The sequence below is a fragment of the Macrobrachium rosenbergii genome, chromosome 47 (assembly GCF_040412425.1).
Source record: "Macrobrachium rosenbergii isolate ZJJX-2024 chromosome 47, ASM4041242v1, whole genome shotgun sequence".
NCBI lineage: Eukaryota > Metazoa > Arthropoda > Malacostraca > Decapoda > Palaemonidae > Macrobrachium > Macrobrachium rosenbergii.
Genome location: NC_089787.1, coordinates 29,293,124 through 29,316,694, shown reverse-complemented (window position 1 = coordinate 29,316,694; position 23,571 = coordinate 29,293,124). Strand labels below are relative to the sequence as shown.

The following is a 23,571-nucleotide window of genomic DNA, read 5'->3' as shown; positions in this document are numbered from 1 at the left end:
AAGTATAAAATCAAAGAAATACGCCGCAAACCTGTCAAATAAAACAGGAAGCAGGATAATCCCAGTGACAAGGAAAAAAGACCACAATAATCCCCAGGACTGATCCTGCCCTTGATTGCATAAATAACTCACCGCAGCTGCGACCGAGTATGAAGGCTTCGTTATTGCGATCTAGTATGAAAGCTTCATTGTCATGCTCTTGCAATCTACGATTTGCAGGGGACAATAAGAGGTCAACGGGGCGCGAATTCCTGAGATGTATGCTAGTATTACACCAGGCCCCACCAAGGTTTTTTTGCCACGCCCCTAGGTTAGGTTAGGCTGGGTACCTCGCGAGTAATTTGGATGTGGGAAACATAATGAGATTATTTTCAAGACAATTCTATGGTTAGTTTTTAAGATATGGCGTCCCCCTGTCTTCAGGGAAAGGTCCCGGTGCTCGGTTACATCTCGGCAAAATGCCAACGGGACAACCCACCAAACTGCCATTATCTGGCCCAGACCCGAAGAAGAAAAGGGGAAGGAAATTTGGCAGAAACAGCAAGAAGAAATTTCCAGAACCTGAGAGTAAATAGAAATAGCCACTGAACCACGAAAATGCAGGATTACTCATTAAAAAAAAATAGAAATAGCCACTGAACCACGAAAATGCAGGATTACCGATTAAAATAAAAAGTTATATAAGGGCCAAAATAAATGCAAATTCTAAAGTTACTAAGAGGAAGACTGGAAAAAGTCTATAACTGGAAGGAAATAACATTAGGTATAAAATATTATCATTGCAATTTTAATCTAATAATTTTTTAAAACAATATCGGTATGTGAAGAAGAAAACTGTAAAATTTGTATGGCACAATTCATCTCAGCCATATTTTTCTGATGTCATGTTATCGTACTGAAATATGTGACATGAACAAAGGTTTTATATGTATGTATGTACGTATAAATAATAAATATAAACATAAATATATATAGTCATATATAGGATGACTATATATATATATATATATATATATATATAGTCATGTCAGGATATATATATATATATATATATATATATATATATATATATATATATATATATATATATATATATACATATATACATACTATTGAAATGACTTCTGCTGAACCAACGTGCCAAAGAAATAAACGTAACTAAGTGAAATAACATCCCCAGATAATAAAACATATCTCCCGAGCTTTCTGACGGGAAGTTACCAAGCGAATCCTTTCTGCCAACCCAGCAATACTCTCAATCGAAGGCGATCTTAAAGGAATCCCTTTAAAAGCAAATAATATCCTTTTCAAAACCCGGCCGCTGCAGATTAGGTTCCATTTCTCTCTCTCCCTCTCCTCTCTCTCTCTCTCTCTCTCTCTCTCTCTCTCTCTCTCTCTCTCTCTCTCTTCCTTTTGACCATCGACATAAAATGTCCAAACCCCTCCCAAAAGAGAGAGAGAGAGAGAGAGAGAGAGAGAGAGAGAGAGAGAGAGAGAGAGAGAGAGAGAGAGAGAGAGAGAGAATCAATAAAAATCCAATCACAGAGCTTTCGATACTTGGCTGAATCTAGAGAGAGAGAGAGAGAGAGAGAGAGAGAGAGAGAGATGAAATAATTAGAATTTCTATTTAGGACTCCACATTTATCATCGACATAAAATGTCTAAACCTCACAAAATAATCAATAAAAATACAAGACTGGGCTTTCTTTACCCAGCTGAATATACAAAAGAGAGAGAGAGAGAGAGAGAGAGAGAGAGAGAGAGAGAGAGAGAGAGAGAGAGAGAGAGAGAGACTGACTCTCAATGAAGTCACCCAATAACCCATCCCTCTTCCACAAACATACGAACCAAAACGGTAAACACACGAAGAAATCGTCAATTTTTTTTTTTTTAATACCAATCAGAAAGAAGCTGTGTCGTTTCTCGTCTCTTGTACTGGACAGCTCTGATAAAGAAACGAATTTCGTGAGGCTGGAAGCATCAGTAAGAACAATATAACCACTTTAAGTCTTCCGTAATTCGTTTTTGGAAGGAAGGCTGAAAGGACCCGTTCCTTAACATGCAACAATAAGCTCTGATACAGCAGGTTACTGCAACCGATACACGCTTTCTTGAAATGCAAATTCATTCTTGACATTACTGTACTATTTAATTTTGGAGTGCAAGCACTGCTACAGGCTTCAACAGTTGACAGTTAATTGCAATGAAATAAAATCGTCCTTAGTCACTTAACAATGCCGCGGGAAAATGCAATGTAGTGATTATTTCATTGCACGAGAAGAGCAATGCTGCAACAATGAGTGTCATCATGATACCTAGATAAATAAATACGTATCTTCAGTACCGTAATGTTCATATCAACGATCGAATCACAATACTTTACAGTCCTTCTAGCTATAAAGCCTATAATGCGACTGTAAGTTATCTATTCAACTAAGCTACATTACTATCCTATCAGAGAAAAACTAAACAAAACGTAATGCTTATATCTGTCACAGATCTATTTTATCTGTGTGTAGCACTAACACTCTACGGTACTAAACTCCTTGTTGAACTATTACAAAATCTTAAAAATTAAATGCAGATCACAATAATATAATTCAGATATTATATATTTACAATAAAACTGCATAATTATTTCAATTAGTGCCATCTCCTTTGACGGTACTCTTACTATAATTACTCAACACAGAAAAATACCAATTCTTATGCAATTCTAAAAAAAAGCAACCACACCAACCCACAAAGTAAATAAACAAGTATTTCATCAAACGGGAAAACGAAAAAAATAGGACCCACGAATTAACGACACGTGTCAAAAGAAGCCAGAACCTGTTCGCGTTGTCTCATGTCGAGTGATCAAGAATAATGCTTTACTAATTAAAACTTTAATAACATTATCATTATTAATAATGATTATGATCACTAATTAATTGTCGCTAGACATCTGGTGATTAGAATGTATTGTAATAAATAAAAATTAAGGACTATTTAAGTCATCATTAAGATTCATTGCGATTTTTATTGACATCACAATCAACTGTCACTTATCAAGTGATCATTATCACTACAATAATGGTAATTAGAGAAACTCCAAAAATGGTAATTAGAGAAACTCCAGAAATGGTAATTACAGAAACTCCAAACATGGTAATTACAAAAACTCCAAAAATGGTAATTACAGAAACTTCAAAAATGGTAATTACACAAACTCCAAAAACGGTTATTTCAAGAAACTCCATAAAATGGTAATTACGTAAACTCCAAAAATTGGTATAATTATAGAAACTCCAAAAAATGGTAATCAGAGAAACTCCAATAAATGGTAATTACGGAAACCCCAAGAAACGGCAATTACAGAAAGTCTAAAGAGAAATGGAAAATTACGCACAGCAGACAAATAAAATCATTCTCTATCACCCTCCTGCTGTAAATATCACCTTACCCCCGTCTCCAAAAACCTTGAGTTGTACACAACGAGAACCTGTACTGTCAGTCATTAGGTAAAACTTGTCTCACGTGACTTTTTTCTTTCATTTTTCTCTTCCGGACCTCCTTAGAGGAACCCCCCACCCCTCCCCCCAGAGAGGCCCAAACGGATGACGCCCATCAGAGTCATGTCTTCTCTTACATCACACGTCTTGGTAATTTTAAACCATAGTATAATTCCTTCTCTCTCTCTCTCTCTCTTATTCAAGGCCCAAGCTGGCACTGTTCCGGTGGTTGGACGTCCCCCTTCAGCTCGGTTACGCAGGGGAGCGCGTGACCCCCAACTCTCCCCCAACCCCCGCCACCCCTCTCCCCACCCCAAAACGACCTGCCGGTTCCGACGGGCCAATTCGCCCGGAAATGTGTATCTCTAAACACGGGCATGCACACGACATACATGTGTGTCACCATTCAAGCATGCGAACTGTACGTTTGCCATGAACGAATCTGTATTAATATATATTAATATATATATATATATATATATATATATATATATATATATATATATATATATAATGTAGAAATAAGTATACATGTACCTAGTTCAATATACAGTAGTTGTTCAAACTGTACAATGTATCCCTGCGGAGACATGTACAAAATATACATTAAACATCTACAGGTATAAATCATCTAAGTCTTCTAAGTTATCTGTATGCGTAATTTCATTTTATACAGGTATATAACTGTACGTATTGTTAAGCAGGGGAGTAAATACTGTTTACAGCTCCGTGTTGTACGAAGAGGAATTTTATGTTTAAAAAATAAATGATGAGTCACTTTAAACATAAGAGTAAAAATCTTGCGAAGAGGAATTTTATGTTTAAAAAATAAATGATGAATTACTTCAAACATAAGAGTGAAAATCTGCCTATTCGTTGTGTGTCCACGTGAATAAAACACACACGGATTTACATACACAGATACATGCAGTACATAAATACATTCATACATACACACAAATATATATATACACAGATATACACACAAACACACACACATATATATATATATTTATAATGTTTCTCAGAGAGAGAGAGAGAGAGAGAGAGAGAGAGAGAGAGAGAGAGAGAGAGAGAGAGAGAGAGAGAGAGAGAGAGAGAGAGAGACTGTTTCATTCGGCCCCAAAGATGGGCCTCATCTGACGTGCACGTCCCCCAAAAGGGCTCTTCCTGAACACCGGCAGCTTTATCAGTTACACACAATAGTGTTCTCAAGCTTGTGAAGTTCTATCGTTTTATAAAATTAATTGTTTTCTCTCTTAATAATAATAATAATAATAATAATAATAATAATAATAATAATAATAAATAATAAAATAAAAATAATATTATTAATAATATTATTATTATTATTATTATTATTATTATTATTAAAATTATTATTATTATTATTATTATTATTATTGAAGGAATCCACAGTGGTGTAAATGTTATTATATATTAGAAATATATATTTTATTATTATTATTTATCACTGTGGAATTCTTCACCATTTTAGTAGTGTGTTATTGTGGTGTAAATAATAATAATAATAATTAGAAATAATAATAATTTAATAATAATAATAATAGATTACATTTACTCCATTATATAGTAAATAATTCCTTCACCATTTTAGTAGTGTGTTATTGTTAACATTTTATGAGGAAATAATAATAATAATAATAATAATAATATTTAATATATAATAATAATAATAATAATAATAATAATAATAATAATAATAATAATATACAATTACTATGATCATCACCTGTAACGGTACTGATAATATTTTTTGATAAGGAAATAAAAGAAAAATGGGTTCTAATATACATACAACCTTATTATTAATAACAATATGAATAACAACGCTCTTAATTAGTAATAATAAATGTCTGTGAAAAATGGCAATAATAAATTCTTGTGCAATGTATTTAGACTGGAGCCGGATGGTAGGCAAAAAAAAAAAAAAAAAAAAAAAAATTTTCAAGTAAAAAAAAAAAAAAAAAAATTTATCATCCGAGAATAATCATTATGAGTAGAACTACAATAATGACATTTTCCAAAATACAAACCTTTCTAGCCTAACAAAATAAATATAAAAAAAAAGCCATATAAAACTGCATATGGAATGGCACCCAACAACCCAGTCGGCCCCCCAAAAGTCAAGAGACAAGACGAATAATAGGATCTATTTCTATATCTGCACTTTACAACCATGAGGAAGAATGTGTACATGTGTGTACATGTGTGTGTGTATGGGTAGTAGGTGGATCTGGGAGGGAGAAGGGAGGGATAGGGGTATGGAGAATGTTAATGGGACCGACTGGGCATAGGGTACCAAAGATTCAGACAGCCAAGGCACTTGATGGCATGGTCCCAAGGTCTGGCTTTTGGGGGAGAGTCATCGTTTTAACCTTCAACGATGCCAATCTGGCGCCGATTCTGACAGGCTGTCATCTAAGAAGTGCCGCTTTTCTCCTCCGCCGCCGCCGCTGCCACTGCTGCTGCTTTTACTTAAATGGCACTAAAATGCCAGGCATTTGCGGTCACCGTTACAATAGGAGATGATTTATCTCAATCCAGCTTCTTTTTTTTGTGGAGGGGTTCCATGGATATTCATCTTATAAGTAAAAATGTAAGAAAAAGGGGTGCTTCTTTATCTCAATACAAAATTTTTTTTGAGGGGTTCTATGGATATTCATATTATAAATAAAACTGTAAGAAAAAGGGGTGCTTCTTTATCTAAATACAATTTTTTTTTTGTGGGGTTCCATGGATAGTCACGTTATAAGTGAAAGTGAAAGAAAAGGGGGTGCTTCTTTATCTAAATAAAAAAAATTTTTAGGGGGTGACATTCTTTATCTCGAAGAAAAAAATAATCAAAATTTTTTTGAGGGGTTCCATGGATATTCATATTATAGGTAAAAATGTAAAAAAAAGGTGCTTCTTTATCTCAATAAAAATTTTTTGAAGGGTTCTTAATGGATATTTTTTTTTTTTTCATGGATATTCATATTATTAAGTAAAACTGTAAGAAAAATTGGTGCTTCTTTATCTCAGTAAAAATTTTTTTAAGGGGTTCCATGGATATTTATATTATAGGTGAAAATGTAAGAAAAAGGAGTGCTTCTTTATCTCAATACAATTTTTTAGGGGTTTCATGGATACTCATAAGTAAAAATGTAAGAAAAAGGTGTGCTTCTTTATCTCAATACAATTTTTTTGAGGGGTTCCATGGATACTCATAAGTAAAAATGTAAGAAAAAGGGGTATTTCTTTTATCTCAACACAATTTTTTTCATTTTTTTTAGGGTCCCATGGGGGTATTCATATAAGTAAAAATGTAAATGAAACAAAAAAGAAGGGGTCCTTCAGCACATTGCGAAAAGATTGGTAAAACAATTATCAATAAAGGGCAAATTACCAAAAGATTGGTAAAAAAATAAACATCAATAAAGGGTAAATACGTATATGTTATTAAAAGACCAATAAAACCTCTACATATACAAAAGCATATCTGGTATATGTCACCAAGTAAAAGATTATTTGGTATATATCACCACATGCAACATGTGTATAGTAAAATTACTGGACATGATGAAGAAACTACACAAACAAACTGAATTAAATATGTTAAAGACAGATAAGACAAAAACTGACCCAAATATGCAAGACATTCCCTGAAACCTCCCCCCCCCCCCCAACAAAATAATGTCTTGAAAGAGGCTGTTTCTAAACATAAACTAGAATTACTGGGAATTAAACCCCCCAAGAAACGATTCTGCAAAGGACGTATGGACATTCCTATCTGGCAACACTGTGGCAGCAGGAGTCATTTAAAAAATCAAAATCGATGGATTTTGACTCTGAAGTTTAAAGTTCATGAGGAAAATAGTTATCACGTTATTAGAGTGAAAAGATAATTAATGGATATAATATACTAATGAGCGAGCATGACTGTGGACGCTAAATACAACTAGTGTGATCAGTGTTCTTCGCACTGACAATTTCCCAATTAAGCCTTCAAGTTTCTTGGGCGTGTTACTTGTTACGTAAACACAGCATAATAAAGTACGAACTATCTAAACGATACCGAGCTGTATTTAAATAAATACAATGAGCTTCCTAACAAATCTGAGGTTCATACATGTACAACATCTCCGGTCATTTCGCAGGGTCGATAAAATGCAGCTCCTGATTTGTTGGTATAATTTTAGTATAACTGCGCTCAAAAATAAATAGTATTTGCACTAAGACTTAAGTTTATTTGCAATAAGACTCAAGTTTAAATCCGTACATGCGCACGATGACAGAAGCGGCCACGCCGTTTTGTCCGTCTTATTGGCTTATTCAAGGCTAAAACAATTTACCCACGACTGAAATAACTGCTACACTGAAGCCAAAGACAATGTTCAAAATAAACACTCTACAGATGCTCAAGTTCATCCACATAAATATTAAATAATAATGAGGAAATCCGGGACATAATGAGTTTCACGGTAATTATTTTAATAATAATAAAATCAGATATCTAGACGTACCAAAAACACAGTGCCTTCTTTACTGAACAATTTCTAAATCTATGACAGCCAATTGTAAGAACACTCAGGCTTTATAAAAAAAAAACTTAGATATAAAAATCCCGATTCGAGTATATATAAAAAGGGAGGGGGGCCTTTTAAGGAAGTTCAAAGGAAAATTATGGCACAATAATGATTTTTCCTTAGCGAAATCTAACGACAAATAAGTCAACTAATTAGGTAACTAACAGAATACCTTTCCTCAACAAGAGAAAACTTTAGTACAGTATAATACTGTTGTAATCACAGCACGAAGTAAATACCCTCCCTAACGATAATGAGTGCCAAGGCCAAATAGCTTCAGTAATAACCACAATCACCAAATATTTTTAAAAACATTCTCGATACAAATGAAACAAGTAAATAATGCGCCGAAGTTTCCTCGGCGCAATTGAGTTTTCCGTACAGCGTATAAAGCTGTACGAAACTTTCAGCCACGGCCCATGAAACTCTTAGCCGCGGCCATGAAACTGTGCTGTTGGTACCAATAGTGGTGCCGGAAGTACGGTTATGGCTAACTTTAACCTTAAAATAAAAACTACTGAGGCTAGAGGGCTGCAATTTGGTATGTTTGATGACTGGCGGGTGGATGATCAACATACCAATTTGCAGCCCTCTAGCCTCGGTAGTTTTTAAGCTCTGAGGGCGGACAGAAAAAGTGCGGACGGACAGACAAATAACTATCTCAATATTCTTCTTTTAAAGAAAACTGCTAAAAAGAAAAACTAAATATCACCTCCATGTGATTCCTGACAATGAAGGCATTCTTGGGCGCCATTTCAGCGACTAAGGTCAGGTTCGTCTCAGTCGCCAAAACAAATATTTATTGACGTCTCCTGTCTTACAAAGGCATAAAAATGGAAATTTTCACCTAGCGACTACAGGTGGCTTAATTAATATATTTTCGTAGTGCCACTGGTTGGTCCTTGGTGGGACAGAATAGATCCAGTTGCCAAAGGAAGGGGAATGAGAGACAGCCCTTACCATTTCTGTGACCAACCTTGCTTTGAGAACTCGATTTGTCACAATATTTATACAAAGAAAAATATCAAAAGAAAAAGTTAAAAAAATTTTAATTTGGGATATAAAATAGATTAAAACTGTGATATTAAAACAGAAATGAATCCTACAATCACTTTCATTACATTCTCATACTTTAAAAAAATTTTTTAATGCACACTGCAACAACAGGTATATAAGTGACAAGGTCTATCACAGATCTGCATGATTAAGTTAATTGCTGTCGCATTCACAAACGAAAAAAAGAGCATAATTTGAAAAAGAATAAATTACATCTTCTGGGGAACTGGCATAAATATTAATTAAGGATGCGAATCAACTCTAACCTTACACACACATCATAAACATAATAGAAAAGAGACAATGCTTTCAGATGACATTGAGGAATTTTTGAGATTCTTATATATCAACATCGAAATTCAAAACTAACGTAACGAAATATTACTAACATCAATAAGTGAGAGAGAGAGAGAGAGAGAGAGAGAGAGAGAGAGAGAGAGAGAGAGAGAGAGAGAGAGAGAGAGATTTTTGAAATTCTTTTATATCAACATCGAAATTCAAAACTAACGTAACGAAATATTACTAACACCAATAAGTTGAGAGAGAGAGAGAGAGAGAGAGAGAGAGAGAGAGAGAGAGAGAGAGAGAGAGAGAGCAAATCATTCTCGCAAAAAAGCACCAAACTGGCATCCCCAAAATGACGAAATGTTATTTGACTGGTCGAAATCAACCTTACCTCCACAGAACGTAGTATTTTTTATATTCCGTTAACAGTTAAATTATAACTCTAGTTGTAGCACATCCCAGATTTGAAGACGACCCCAGTGAGAGCTATCACACACGTAACACAGATGGAGTTCTTTCGTCACGGTCTAGCAAGATGCAGATCTTTTCGTGTGTACCGAGCAGCTGTTCCTTTTGCCTCATGTACCTACCAAGTGGAGTTCTTTAGCATACTATGTCTACCAGTATGTGTTCCTTTTTCGTTACTTCTTTTTTGTAATATACATACTGAGCCGGGAACACTTCTAATGTAGCTACAGAAACTGAATGCTTTTTAAAGACGTATCTACCGAGAGGAAATTCCTTTACTTTTCTGTAAAAGAAAATTATTGAGGTGGCTTTTTCTGTCGTCCACACTTTTTCTGCCCGCCCTCAGATCTTAAAAACTACTGAGGATAGAGGGCAGCAAACTGGTATGCTGATCATCCACCCTCCAATCATCAAACATACCAAATTGCAGCCCTCTATCCTCAGTAGTTTTTATTTTATTTAAAGTTAAAATTAGCCATGATCGTGCGTTTGGCAACGCAACACTACGGGCCACCACGGCCGGCTGAGAGTTTCATGGGCCGTGGCTGAGAGTTTCATACATTATACGCTGTACAGAAAACTCGATGCATTTTTTACTTGTTATTTCATATAACTTACACAGGAGTTATTTCATATACCCACACAGGAGACTTATTCATAATTAATATACCAAACAAATAAGTACTTTCATACCAAGTTAAGTTTCCAATACGTCTTGGAATTACTACGACAACTATTACTATGGCATTAAACACCCCCCCCCCTTCCCACACCCTTAGCAATGGACATGGGGGTACTCTCTATGCCTTTTCCTACATCTTTAGAGAACATCCAAATGCAGGGGACGCAGTGAGAGCAACTGTGCGCGAACGGAATACAATACAGTATGGTAATGACACCAAAGGGTGAACAACCGTCAGTGATAAGGGTGAATACGGGCTTTGTAGAGAGAGAGAGAGAGAGAGAGAGAGAGAGAGAGAGAGAGAGAGAGAGAGAGAGAGAGAGAGAGAGAATATCATTACAAGGCTTGCTACCGAATGGCATCGGACAAGTGTAATCACTCTAGTAATATGAAAGTTGTAGCTTACAACTTTTCTTTCCAAATCTTTTATTAGCACATTTACTAAGTTCCCATTCTTTACTCGCTCTTAATCATTATTCCAGTTACCATTCGATATACCAGGAGATCATAAGCCTTATTTTGTTATATTTTGTTATATTAACAGCATGAAATTCAATAGCTTTCCGAGAACATTATACCCATTTTGAACTGAATTGAATATAGAATTTAGGCCCAGGGCCAAGCACTAGGACCTACGAGGTCATTCAGCGTTGAGACGGAAATTGACAGCAAAAGGTCTGAAAGGTGCAACAGGAGGAAAACCACGCAGTTGCACTATGAATCAATTGTTAGGAGAGGGTGAAAAGCACGATGGATGAAAGACAATATGAAAGGAGGTACAGTAAAAGGAGCGAAAAGGGTTGCAGCTAGGGGCCAAAGGCACGCTGCAAAGAACCATAAGCAATGCCTTCAGTGCACCGCATGAGGTGCACTGTCGGCACTAACCCCCTACGGGGTATACCAATTTTCCAGGACAAAGTTATCCAAAAGAACTGATCATTTGGTCTTACGCCTACAGGCGAGGCCTTGGCTACAACTACCAGGCTGAGGCTATCTCAACCTTCCTTGATGGTGACAATATGCTGGAGGCTTCCTCAACATGGTTTGAGATGAACATCCATGATACAATCCCTTATATTTACGCTGTTAATTATAGATTTCCCAGAGGTACTACTGGAACACTCATTTACCAAAACCTGTATTAAGTCCACTCATCTGGAAGAATCTACGCTAATTATTACTGCATTTTACATATGGCTGACTTTCCCAAAGTTCCATCAAAATGCGGAAACTTCTGTAAAGCTGAATAATGAGGGAACATCATTTTTCATGAAATATATACACAAACATGTAAGTCTGTAAATTCCTACAGTAATTTAATACTTTAATGAATGTAATCATTACACCCATTCCTTTTCCAAACTTTTAATAAATCAATAAAAATGAGAGTAAATTTCAGAGATTCCTTTTCCAAACTTTAAATAAATCAATAAAAAGGAGAGTAAATTTCAGAGATTCCTTTTCTAAACTTTTAATAAATCAATAAAAATGAGAGTAAATTTCAGAGATTCCTTTTCTAGACTTTTAATAAATCAATAAAAAGGAGAGTAAATTTCAGGTATAAAGATATAAAATTATTATCTGCTGTTGTACCTGGCACACCTGTGTCATTCGAATTCCAAGTCAAAATGTAATGGCACTGTCAATTATGTTTCATCCAAGAATACTTCTCTCATCTCCGGTGTTTCTCTGAATGAAATGCGGAGGATGTAGGTTGAATGGGATAGGATAGAGGCCGTCGCCAAAGCAAATCGAGATGGAGACATTTGTTAAGTACGACAGAAAAATAGAGAAATATAGGTAAGGCAGAAACGGACGGGGCAGACCAATCTGTTATTTTACTGTTAATGTAAGAATGACGAATCAAGAGGACTACACCATTGAGGATGGTAAATACCCCATTGGAGGATGGTAAATATTCCATTGGAGGATGGTAAATACCCCATTGGAGGATGGAAAATATCCTAATGGAGGATGGTAAATACCCCATTGGAGGATGGTAAATATCCCACTGGAGGATGATAAATGCCCCATTGGAGGATGGTAAATATCCCACTGGAGGATGGTAAATACCCCATTGGAGGATGGTAAATATCCCACTGGAGGATGGTAAATACCCCACTGGAGGATGTAAATATCCCACTGGAGGATGGTAAATACCCCATTGGAGGATGGTAAATATCCCACTGGAGGATGATAAATACCCCATTGGAGGATGGTAAATATCCCACTGGAGGATGGTAAATACCCCATTGGAGGATGATGGTAAATACACAATTGGAGGATGATTGGTAAATACCCAACTGGAGGATGATGGTAAATACACCATTGGAGGATGGTAAATATTCTACTAGAGGATGGTAAATACCCAACTGGAGGATGGTAAAAAGATCATAGGAAGAGAAGAAAAAGTAGATACCAGAATTTCCCACTACGAATAATAATAAAGACACCAATGAAATATTTATATTTTTTTTACATAGAACTTGGCAACTCACAGACGTACCCAAGGTTCATACAACGTGGACGTACCATACCCACTAGACGTACTCCTGACAAGCCAAAAACTGAATTGTCACGTCGAGATAAATACCACATAACAACCTGTTACGTTACAACTGCCACCACGCCCCAACAGTATTGCCAGTATCCCGGTAATGTTGCCAGATCAACCTTTATAACTTTAAGAGACCAAGCACATTAACTGCTAGCCTTTAATAGTGCCAAGGGTTTCTGGACTTGAAACGATGTGATAATATTCTGGACACTGACGCTGAACATACACATATACACCTGCATTTCTACACCACACAAACACATAACACACACACACACACACACACACACACACACACACACACACACACACATATATATATATATATATATATATATATATATATTAATCATGAAGCTACCAATGTCGTTTAATATCCAATTCACGCCACTTCGGGAATACCCCCGATGGGGAATTATCACCGAAGTAGCGTGAATTGGATATTAAACGACATCTGTGGCTTCATGATTGTATATAAATCACGGTGTGATAAAAATTTCATATATATATAATATTTGTGTGTGTAGTGATTACATGATTTACCACATAAAGAGTGTCCTCAAAAGAGAATACGCTTCCTTTTCTCATTTTATATTGTATATATAATAAAATCAGGTGTATATATATATATATATATATATATACAAAATATATATATATATATATATATATATATATATATATATATATATATATTTATTTATATATACATTATATATATACATACATATATATATATATATATATATATATATACATATATGTACGTATATATATATATTGCCAAATAAATTAAATGAGTGAACTATGATAATTATACAGTATTTACAATAATTCGAAGGTAACAAACAAAACGTTTCAAGAAAATACAGTTCAAACTTACGTAATTTCTAACCGAAGTTTAACTCAAATAACAACATACCAGAAAGAGAAATATTATCTTTTTTTATCGTTCACAATAAATAAACTTGAAATTATACAGAAAAACTAATTCTAGTAAAATATATTTAAAATTATGAGAGAGAGAGAGAGAGAGAGAGAGAGAGAGAGAGAGAGAGAGAGAGAGAGAGAGAGAGAGAGAGAGAGAGAGTCCTCCTAGTCTTACAAAATTACTCAACACATCATATCGACGAATAGTTTTAAGGCAAATATCCCATGAATACAAAAATGATTCAGCTTTTTTTTATCTGCGTCATATCATTACATTAATAAGTGAAATTGGTTCCGTGAAACGTGTTTTTTTAGACAGATTCAGCCAATATTATTAAAGTATTACGACATGTAATACAGAGCATTTCTGCACGTATTTTTTCCAAATTTACATTATACATTAATCAACAATATAAACTTCGATAGAAAATGAAATACCCGTAATTCTTCCTGATACAACCCCAATTTTATCGGCGTTCAAATTTTAAACAAGTAAACAAGTGCGCCGAAATTTCTTCGGCACAATCGAGTTTTCTGTACAGCCGCTACAGCGTATAATCAAGGCCACCGAAAACAGATTTATCTTTCAGTGGTCTCGTTATAATGCTGTATGAGCCGCAGCCCATGAAACTTCAACCACTGCCAGGTGGTGGCCTATGCTATACCGTTGCCAGAAGCACGATTATGGCTAACTTTAACCTTAAATAAAATAAAAATTACTGAAGCCAGTGGGCTTCAATTTGGTATGTTTGATGATGGAGGGTGGATGATCAACATACCAATTTGCAGCCCTCTAGCCTCAGTAGTTTTGCGGACAGATCGGACAGAAAAAGTGCGGACAGAAAAAGTGCGGACAGAAAAAGTGACAGACTGACAGAAAAAGTGCGGACGGACGGACATAGTTGAACAATAGTTTTCTTTTACAGAAAACAAAAAAAACAAAAAAACGAGCATACATTTACATGTAACAAGCAGGAGAAGTCATTAACCTACAAAGCATGCTGCTACTAAATAGACTGCCCATGAGAGAGAGAGAGAGAGAGAGAGAGAGAGAGAGAGAGAGAGAGAGAGAGAGAGAGAGAGAAGTTTTAACAATCACCAATTATGGTTAGACCTTGCGCTGAAAAGACACTTGTGATTCTTAACCTTTATCATTCTTTAGCAAATAGTTACACTAGGTTTAAAAGAATGTGGGTGGGTCTGCCCACTCATTTCCCTTCTAATGCAATCACGTCATCTCATTTCCTCTCTCAATTCTACAACCAGGAAACCTCTGACCTAGTCTGGCACAAAGTCTAAGGTCACAATTAACGCCTGAGGTGAAGCTTTGAGTTGCAAATGAAGCTTGAAGCTTGGAGATGAATTCCGCTGATATCATTCAGCTTGCGTAAGCTGAAGCAGTAGGTTAAGCTGACGGGAACCTAGATACCTGAGTAAGCTTAAGGCGAAGACGGACCATATACCGTTCCCTGAACTGGAATAAGCTTAAGTTTACTTAACGATATACCTTACCGAATTTTCTAAGCTTACTCAAGCTGAAGCTTAATCCGAAGATGAGTATCGTGTTGCCTGCATAAGCTTAAGAAAATACGTATCAAATTCTCAAAATAATGATTAGCTGAAGCATTAGTTAGACACGAATCTTACAGCGACTCTGAAAGGACATGACTCGACAAAATTAACCGGCGATGACGAGGAAGGGGATCGCGTCCCTTAAGTAAGCGCGCACGAGCACGCGCACGCCCACACATTCGTAAACTGAAACATGATACCATAATGGTGTTGAGAATCTGGATGGGAGTCTTAAGAGCCGCCGTAGTTAATAATGGCGCATTAAATGTCCAAACAAATCATCTTTTAAATTTCGCCCGCATCTCCCGTCTCCACTTCTTTGTCTGACGTTAATTGGAAGCATTTGCCGTGAATTACTTACACGAGAAGCGAATAGCTAATATGGCCAAGTATGTAATTATATTTAGCGACTGAAAGTCACCTAAGATACGGAGCATGAAGTATTCGGTTTACACAGAACCACGTGAATTCTTACACCATGAATTCTCCCTAAACATATTCATCAGTCCTTCGTCAATGGCTTGGAAATAAAGTCGAAACCGGTCAGGACCTACACCTCGTCTTTTATTTTTCACCTGTGGTGATGTGTGAGATTCACATAAGGCATAACTGAATCACGAAAATATGGAACTTACTTTCCTGTAAACTTAAGGAAAGTGAAACGAGTAAATGGTGATAGGCCTTTCGAGCACCACAGTCTGTCGTTTGAACTTTCTTTCGTGGCATTGCCTTTATTATATATTCACATAAAAATTCTTAGGACAAACCAGACAATATTCTATTAATGCAAGAAGCCACGAATTCGCTCTAACACTATTTGTCTAATAAATTCAGGATATATATGTAAAAAAAAAACTGTCCACACACCAGGTCATAAATTCACTTTTGTAATATTCTTTAAAAAAAAATGACAGTCGGCTCTTCACTGCCTTATTAGCTCTTCTTCAATCATAAAACGAAAAAAAAAAATAAAACTTTCGTAATTCCTGGACGGCAATGAATGAGATATTTCAAATTCTGCAAGTTTTTCCAGGTGTCCCCCAGCCTGGAACAATTTGTCTTCGCTAAAAACAAATTAATTAAAAGAGCAATGTTCTCGCATCAGGTACAATGTCAACCTTCACCTCTGAACTATCCAGGGAACTCTTATAAGATGTAACGGGGATCGAGAAGAGAGGCATCAAGACTAACACTTGGGTAAGATTAAAAAAAACTGTGAAGGAAAATAAACAAGTGGAAAATGCGCCGAAATTTCGTCAGTGATATCGAGCTTTCTGTGCAGCGTGTAATGCTGTATGAAACTCTCAGCCACGGTTCATGAAACTTTCAGCCACGGCCCATGAAACTTTCAGCCACGGCCCATGAAACTCTCAGCCACGGCCCCTGAAACTTTCAGCCACAGCCCATGAAAATCTCAGCCGCGGCCCATGAAACTTTCAGTCGCGGCCCGGTGGTGGCCTGTGTTGCTGGCACCTATAGCGGTGCCAGACGCACGATCATGGTTAATTTTAACCTTAAATAAAATAAAAACTACTGAGGCTAGAGGGCTGCAATTTAGTATGTTTGATGACTGGAGGGTGGATGATCAATATACCAATTTGCAGCCCTCTAGCCTCAATAGTTTTTAAGATCTGAGGGCGGACAGGAAAAGTGCGGACGGACAGACAAAGAACAATCTCAATAGTTTTCTTTTACAGAAGACTAAAAAGGCAAATAAAGACGAGTAGGAGAATTATATTTACCCCAGTTTATTACACAATGTTTAAAATGATCTTCGTCTCACCTGATACTGCATTTACAAGTGAAACATGAGTCAGCTCTATTAGAAATATAGAGTTAATTGCTAATTGCTGAAAAATGGCAGCAGTCATTTTACTGAAGCTGCGTTCGAGTAGAAAGAAAATTCATGATGAATTTACTATTTCCACCTAAAAATATCCCTCAACATTTTAAGGACATATTCGAGAAAGGACACTGAGTTAAACTGAAAGGCTTATGAATACAAATATTATTGCAAAATATCTGCCTCTAAAGTTATTAGATATACTATATATAGATCAGCAACTTACGAAAATGTTATTTGAATATCTCAGTACCGAAGCAGTACGAGGTCAATGGAGAGTCCCAGAAACTGACATCTAAAGCATAATCCTGCAACATTCATTTGTATCACGCTCAATGTTTGGTGAACCCTAAACTTTCCTCAGGACGTGACGGCCATACAAGATGACTTCATGCACAAGTACTGGCATCATTATGAATTCGAGAAGAAAGGGCGCCCAGAGAGTGCTACACCAGAAACCCTTTGCTAGTTGTTCGGATCCATACAAGATTGTTTGGTTTAAAAGGGACGTAACCTCCATTCAAGACTATCTTTGTAGGTGCAATTATTAGATTAGTTTAACAGAATCTACGGTAATGGTGTATCGTTTTCGGCCTCCCAGGCCTATAAGACCGAGCAATCCAACCCCACCCCCAACACAGGGTCCGTTCTCCCCAAAGGGTTACCGAGAGAAGCTATGCTGTCAGTGGACCTCACGCTGAGTACTGTAGGCATTACTAAAGGGTGTCTGCTGCGTCCCTTCGACCCCTAGCTGCACCCACTTTTTAGCCTTTTACTCTTACCTTCACTCCCGCTTCCTTTCTTCAATAATGCTGTCCAGCCTCTCTAACTATTACTTGTACTGTAAGTGGGGCTATGGGGTTTCATCCCAGTTTCACCTGCAGACCCATGCACAACATCTGACATTTTCTAGGTCTCTCTTGCTGTCCAACCACTCCAACTCTCTTTTCACTTTCTTTAGCGCTGAATTGCTAAAGTTGTCCCAGTGCTTAGCTTTAGCCAAAATTCCATGAATTCAATTCGATCCTCCAGAAGTTATATTCCGGTCTATACCAGACTAATAACTTATTGGCTGTCACAAGGCCCACCCTTGGTAAAATTTTCTTAAAAACAGACAAAACTTCTAACGTATTCTTGCTAACAAACAGAGAACAAACAAACCTTAGTAAAAACATAACCCCCTTGGAAGATTACTATACTGAAATACGAAATTCGAAGTTCAAGATGAAGAAGGTCACAGGTCAGGACAAATTTTAGACAAACCTGTTAAGAGAAGTCATCAGGCCAAAACACCAATGAACGTACATTTCTTCCAGAAATCATTCAGCATAATTCTGCAATACCTCAGATCATCCTTCATAAATACACAGCGCCGGCCCATGTCGTTTAGTGCAAATGGCTCCAATTACCAAGTAAATATACAGTAACCAGAACTTAAGTGAAACAGAATGATCACACACAACGCAAGAAGAAACCCCATTAGGATCATCGACTGGGCATCATGACTTTCTATGACCTACTGCCAACGCCGCATCGTCTATGAAGATGGTATAGTAGCTATGGCGTAGCCTGTCTTACCATCACACTCAGACCGGAATGTAAGAATATGGCATTATTTGTGAACCCTGACTATATGCAATTCTTTAAAATGATATCTTCGTCTTTGCCCATTTAAAACAAACTTTACTTAAAAGATGTAACTTCCTTCTAAATATAAGCAAAAATATGTTAACACCTTTGAAGCTATTAAAGAAATGCATATTATAATCAACACTCAATCACGTGTGGAACAGTGGTACTTAGGTTCCAACCTCTTATATGACTTGTGTGGCCCGGTTGGCAGCGGTCTTGTCTTTCAACTGAAAGACTTGGGTTCGATCCTGATGTGAGCCAGAAATTGGCATATATATATATATATATATATATATATATATATAGGTTAATATATATATTTATAAAATTATATATACATATAAATATTCCAACCTGACTGAGAAAGTTCTTGATATTTCAGTATTTGAAAAAATACTGAAGAAATACTGGAAACTGAGTTGGTATAAAGAGATATCTCCATCTTCCTCCCTGAAATATAATGTACAAAACAAATCCATTTTTCTATTTACTAACTTTGGTTAAAATAGTTTGCAATATAATTAACTTCACTTTTTGGATGGATGTGAGAGGCGACTGAGACAGCCATATCACTGAGAGAGAGAGAGAGAGAGAGAGAGAGAGAGAGAGAGAGAGAGAGAGAGAGAGAGAGAGAGAGAGAGAGAGCCCTATCACAGATGAGTTGGTGTATGGGGATACTCATATGTCTGTGTGAGAGAGAGAGAGAGAGAGAGAGAGAGAGAGAGAGAGAGAGAGAGAGAGAGAGAGCTCCCTATCACAGATGAGCTAGTGAATGAAAATACTGCATAAACTACAGAGACCAGAGAAAAAGATCCATCTCAACCTCAAAACATTCCACACAAAATATTCAATAATGTAATAAGAAATTGCCATTTCAAACCGCAAGATAAGAAAAAGAGGAAAACGAAAAAGTGAACTTAGCAACGGGCGAGACTCTATGGGCGGAGGAAGGCATTACAGTAGACGGGATTACATTCTCAGCAGATCAGACCTGAATACGAAAAGAGGAGAAACCTCAAAGATTGACCTGCCATCAATGCAGGGAGTGAGAGAAAATCATGTGAACGCTGGGAGATACTTGGGGCACAGGAGCAGGTCGGATATTTGCAATCTTTTTTTTTGCAGGTCGAATTTTTGCAGTCTTTTCTCTACGGGACAAATTAGTTGGAGATATATCGGCATATTTTCCTTTTTCAACAAGTCGTTTTCCTTTATATATATATATATATATTGGGTAGATAGGAAGAAATATAAGATCAATAGTTATCAAAACATTAATACTCGGACTGGAGATATATAGACGAACTCTTTGGAATGAAAAACATAAAATATACTCGGAAAAAGGTTTATACAGAACCTCGTTGGGAATGCTATCCTGCAAGTTCTCTCTCTCTCTCTCTCTCTCTCTCTCTCTCTCTCTCTCTCTCTCTCTCACATATACATATAATATAAATATATATATATATATTTATAATATATATTTATAATATATAAATATATATATACATATATATATATATGTATATGTATATATATCACTTAAAACTAAAATCAGCTGATACAAGCTTGGTGTGAACCAAATGCCCATGAACTTTAAAGAGCCAGTATTAAACAATGCCTTATCACGCCAAGATCAAGGCACACAGTTGGCTTTCAAGGAAAGGAATTTAGAGAAAAATAGAGCACGAGATATGGCGTCTAACAGAGAGAGAGAGAGAGAGAGAGAGAGAGAGAGAGAGAGAGAGAGAGAGAGAGAGAGATGGACCACTGCCAAAATCAATCACGTGAGGTTGCATAGCTCTGGCGTCCTCATAATCCCGTGCTACCTGATTATTACGAAACAGAGGGGAAAAGGAGAAGTCTCGTCTGTACCAAATCTACAATTCAATCCTTTGGAATCTGGTGTAGCGTAAAAGTTTATGGAATAATAATATTAAAGAATTTTAGTTTTTATCATAATCTAAAGGAGATCAACATATAACAATATTATAAAGGCATATCAAAGTACAAATACAGTATAATCAGTACATAATATATCAACAGAAAAGGAATTATAAAACTGAAATTGAAATTGAATATGCTCTCTTTTCGACCTCGCCCTTCTCTCTCTCTCTCTCTCTCTCTCTCTCTCTCTTTCTCTCTCATTCTCTCCCAACTCCTCATGCATTCATACATATGGCTCTGTAATATCTCTCTCTCTCTTTCTCTCTCCATGCATACATACATTCATACACTCATACACCAACTTCTCTGTGATATGGCTCTCTCTCTCTCTCTCTCTCTCTCTCTCTCTCTCTCTCTCTCTCTCTCTCTCTCTCTCTCTCTTCTCGCATTCATCCAAAAAGCCGAAGCTAAATTATATTACAAGCCATTTTAGCCACGGGTCCACAAATAGAAAACTTCATAACAAACCTTTTATTTTAATTGGTAGCCAAAATACCACGACACCAACATGCCGTTACAACTTCCGCAATTGTTAATATGTCGAAGAAACAGGACAATGCTGTTCACGTTATTGAGTTTGTTTTATCCCAGTCCCAATCACGAGCAATTTAAAAGTCCCGAATAAAAGCCAATCACGGGAGGGTATTTCTACTTTATATTGCCAACTACTTGAACGCAATGCTTTTTACTCAAGATAATTTGTGGCGAATCAAGTTTTGTATTTGTGTGTGCGTGTGTGTGTGTGTGTGTGTGTGTGTGTGTGTGTGTGTGTGTGTGTGTGAGAGAGAGAGAGAGAGAGAGAGAGAGAGAGAGAGAGAGAGAGAGATTCCAATAATACTAAAAAAACTAAAGCCAAGTTATCTGACAATATTTTTTTTCTTTAAAATGAAATTTATTATATATGGTAAGGAAAGACACAGGGAGGTTTTAACACACAGAAATCAATTAAGCCGTCGATTCTAAAAAAACAAAAATAAAAAATAATACCCGTCGATGAAATTAGAAAGCGAAACGCGGCAAGGAAGACTGAAAGGGAGAAAGCCAAGACATCAACAGTACCTTCAGATAAAAAAAAAAAAAAACTTTAAACTACCTTCACAACTAATTGCCCAAAAAGAAGAGGGTAGCCAAAACAATCCTGAATAAGAGGAGAATAAGGGGAAACGAGGGAGGGGAAAATAGCAAAAGAAGAAGCACGGGGTCATGCCGGGAGCCGGATAGTAGGCAGGCGAGCCACGTGGCCTTCCGGCTCCACATGACACAAACACAGACACACGCACAAACACACACACACGCAACCCAGTATTCGCCGGTCACCTGACAAGGCTCATGCGTTGACGCCCGGCCCCGCGAGAGGGAGGAACATCGTAAAACCATGTGACCGGGAGTGGATGATGAGGCGCCCCGCTTAAGATTTCTAAAGAGAAGTGAGGGCATTTTCGTACCCGCTCGCGAGAGTACGAAGTTTTAAATTCTCTGGGTAATTGAGTGCCTTGTATGCTTACGCGGGCATGGAAGCTGCGGTATCTGTCTATGAATATGGCACAAACCTTGCATAATATTTGTGTTTACTACTAGTTACGTCGTTTATTCTGTAATATAGGGATCAAAATAGAGACATTCCAGATTTAATTATCTTAATGTTCATGTTTACTTCAGAGGAAATGAAGTTGTATAATATGTTCATAATATATATTCAATAAACCTAACTGGAACTTAGAATGAAAGCTAAATTTTATCTAAAATATAGATAAGAATAATATCTTATTCTTAAACATGAAGAAACTAAACTCAACCTATCTTGAATCATAATATATAATCTAGTGAAACGCCATGCAGAGACCCATATACCTGTATTAACTCCGGCGGAAAAGTCGCGGGCGGGCCACGGGCGGGTGCCACCACCGCGCCGCCCATGGAAGAAGCAGGAGGGGAAGAAGCAGGGGCGGCGCTGGCGGCGGCGTTGGCGTTGACACCGTCGTTGGAAGCAAGGCCGTTGTTGGAAGCAAGAGTACTGGTGTTGGGAGCCATCACTTGAAACTCGCGTTGGAAAACTACAGCAGGAGGTCGAAAATGCAAAAATGCACTGGACGTTCGGAACGGGCTGCGCTCCTCTCTATTAATATAATATTAATAATATTAATATTAATAATAATACCGAGCAAAGGCAGATGGGGAGGGAGGAAGACACTATGCTAACGACACACTCTCACACCAACACAAGAAACGAGCGCTACCAAGCGACTGGGAGAGAGACAACCAGCACCCCCTCCGTCTCCTCCTTCCCCCCCTTCCTCCTCCTCCTCCTCCTCCTCTTCCCTCCTTTCCCCCACTTTTCTTTCTCAGACACATGAATATTCTCTCCCTCCCTCCCTAACCCCCTACCTCGCCATTCTTAACCCCTTCCCTAAGACATACTAAGAACGTCTCTCAAGAGCTAACGTCTTAACCCCCCCCCTTCCCCTTACCATCTCTCCAACCCCTTAGACTTCAGCACCCTTAGCCTGCCCTTAATTCAC

The 23,571-nt window shown here is 37.1% G+C and overlaps 1 protein-coding gene and 1 long non-coding RNA gene across 2 annotated transcripts in view; both read right to left on the bottom strand.

The window, feature by feature from the left end:
- The window catches only part of LOC136830713 (uncharacterized), a 223,278-nt gene extending 209,225 nt beyond the window's left edge, over positions 1 to 14,053 (bottom strand). Inside the window, exon 1 of the long non-coding RNA XR_010850725.1 lies at positions 14,015 to 14,053. This is a non-coding gene — a long non-coding RNA (uncharacterized lncRNA). The remainder of the gene's footprint in view (positions 1 to 14,014) is intronic.
- LOC136830711 (terminal nucleotidyltransferase 5C) overlaps positions 1 to 23,571 on the bottom strand; it is an 826,400-nt gene that overhangs the window by 486,764 nt on the left and 316,065 nt on the right. The window contains exon 5 of the mRNA XM_067090497.1: positions 22,904 to 23,168. Within this exon, the coding sequence (XP_066946598.1) occupies positions 22,904 to 23,083 (180 nt within the window). The 5' untranslated portion in view covers positions 23,084 to 23,168. The remainder of the gene's footprint in view (positions 1 to 22,903; positions 23,169 to 23,571) is intronic.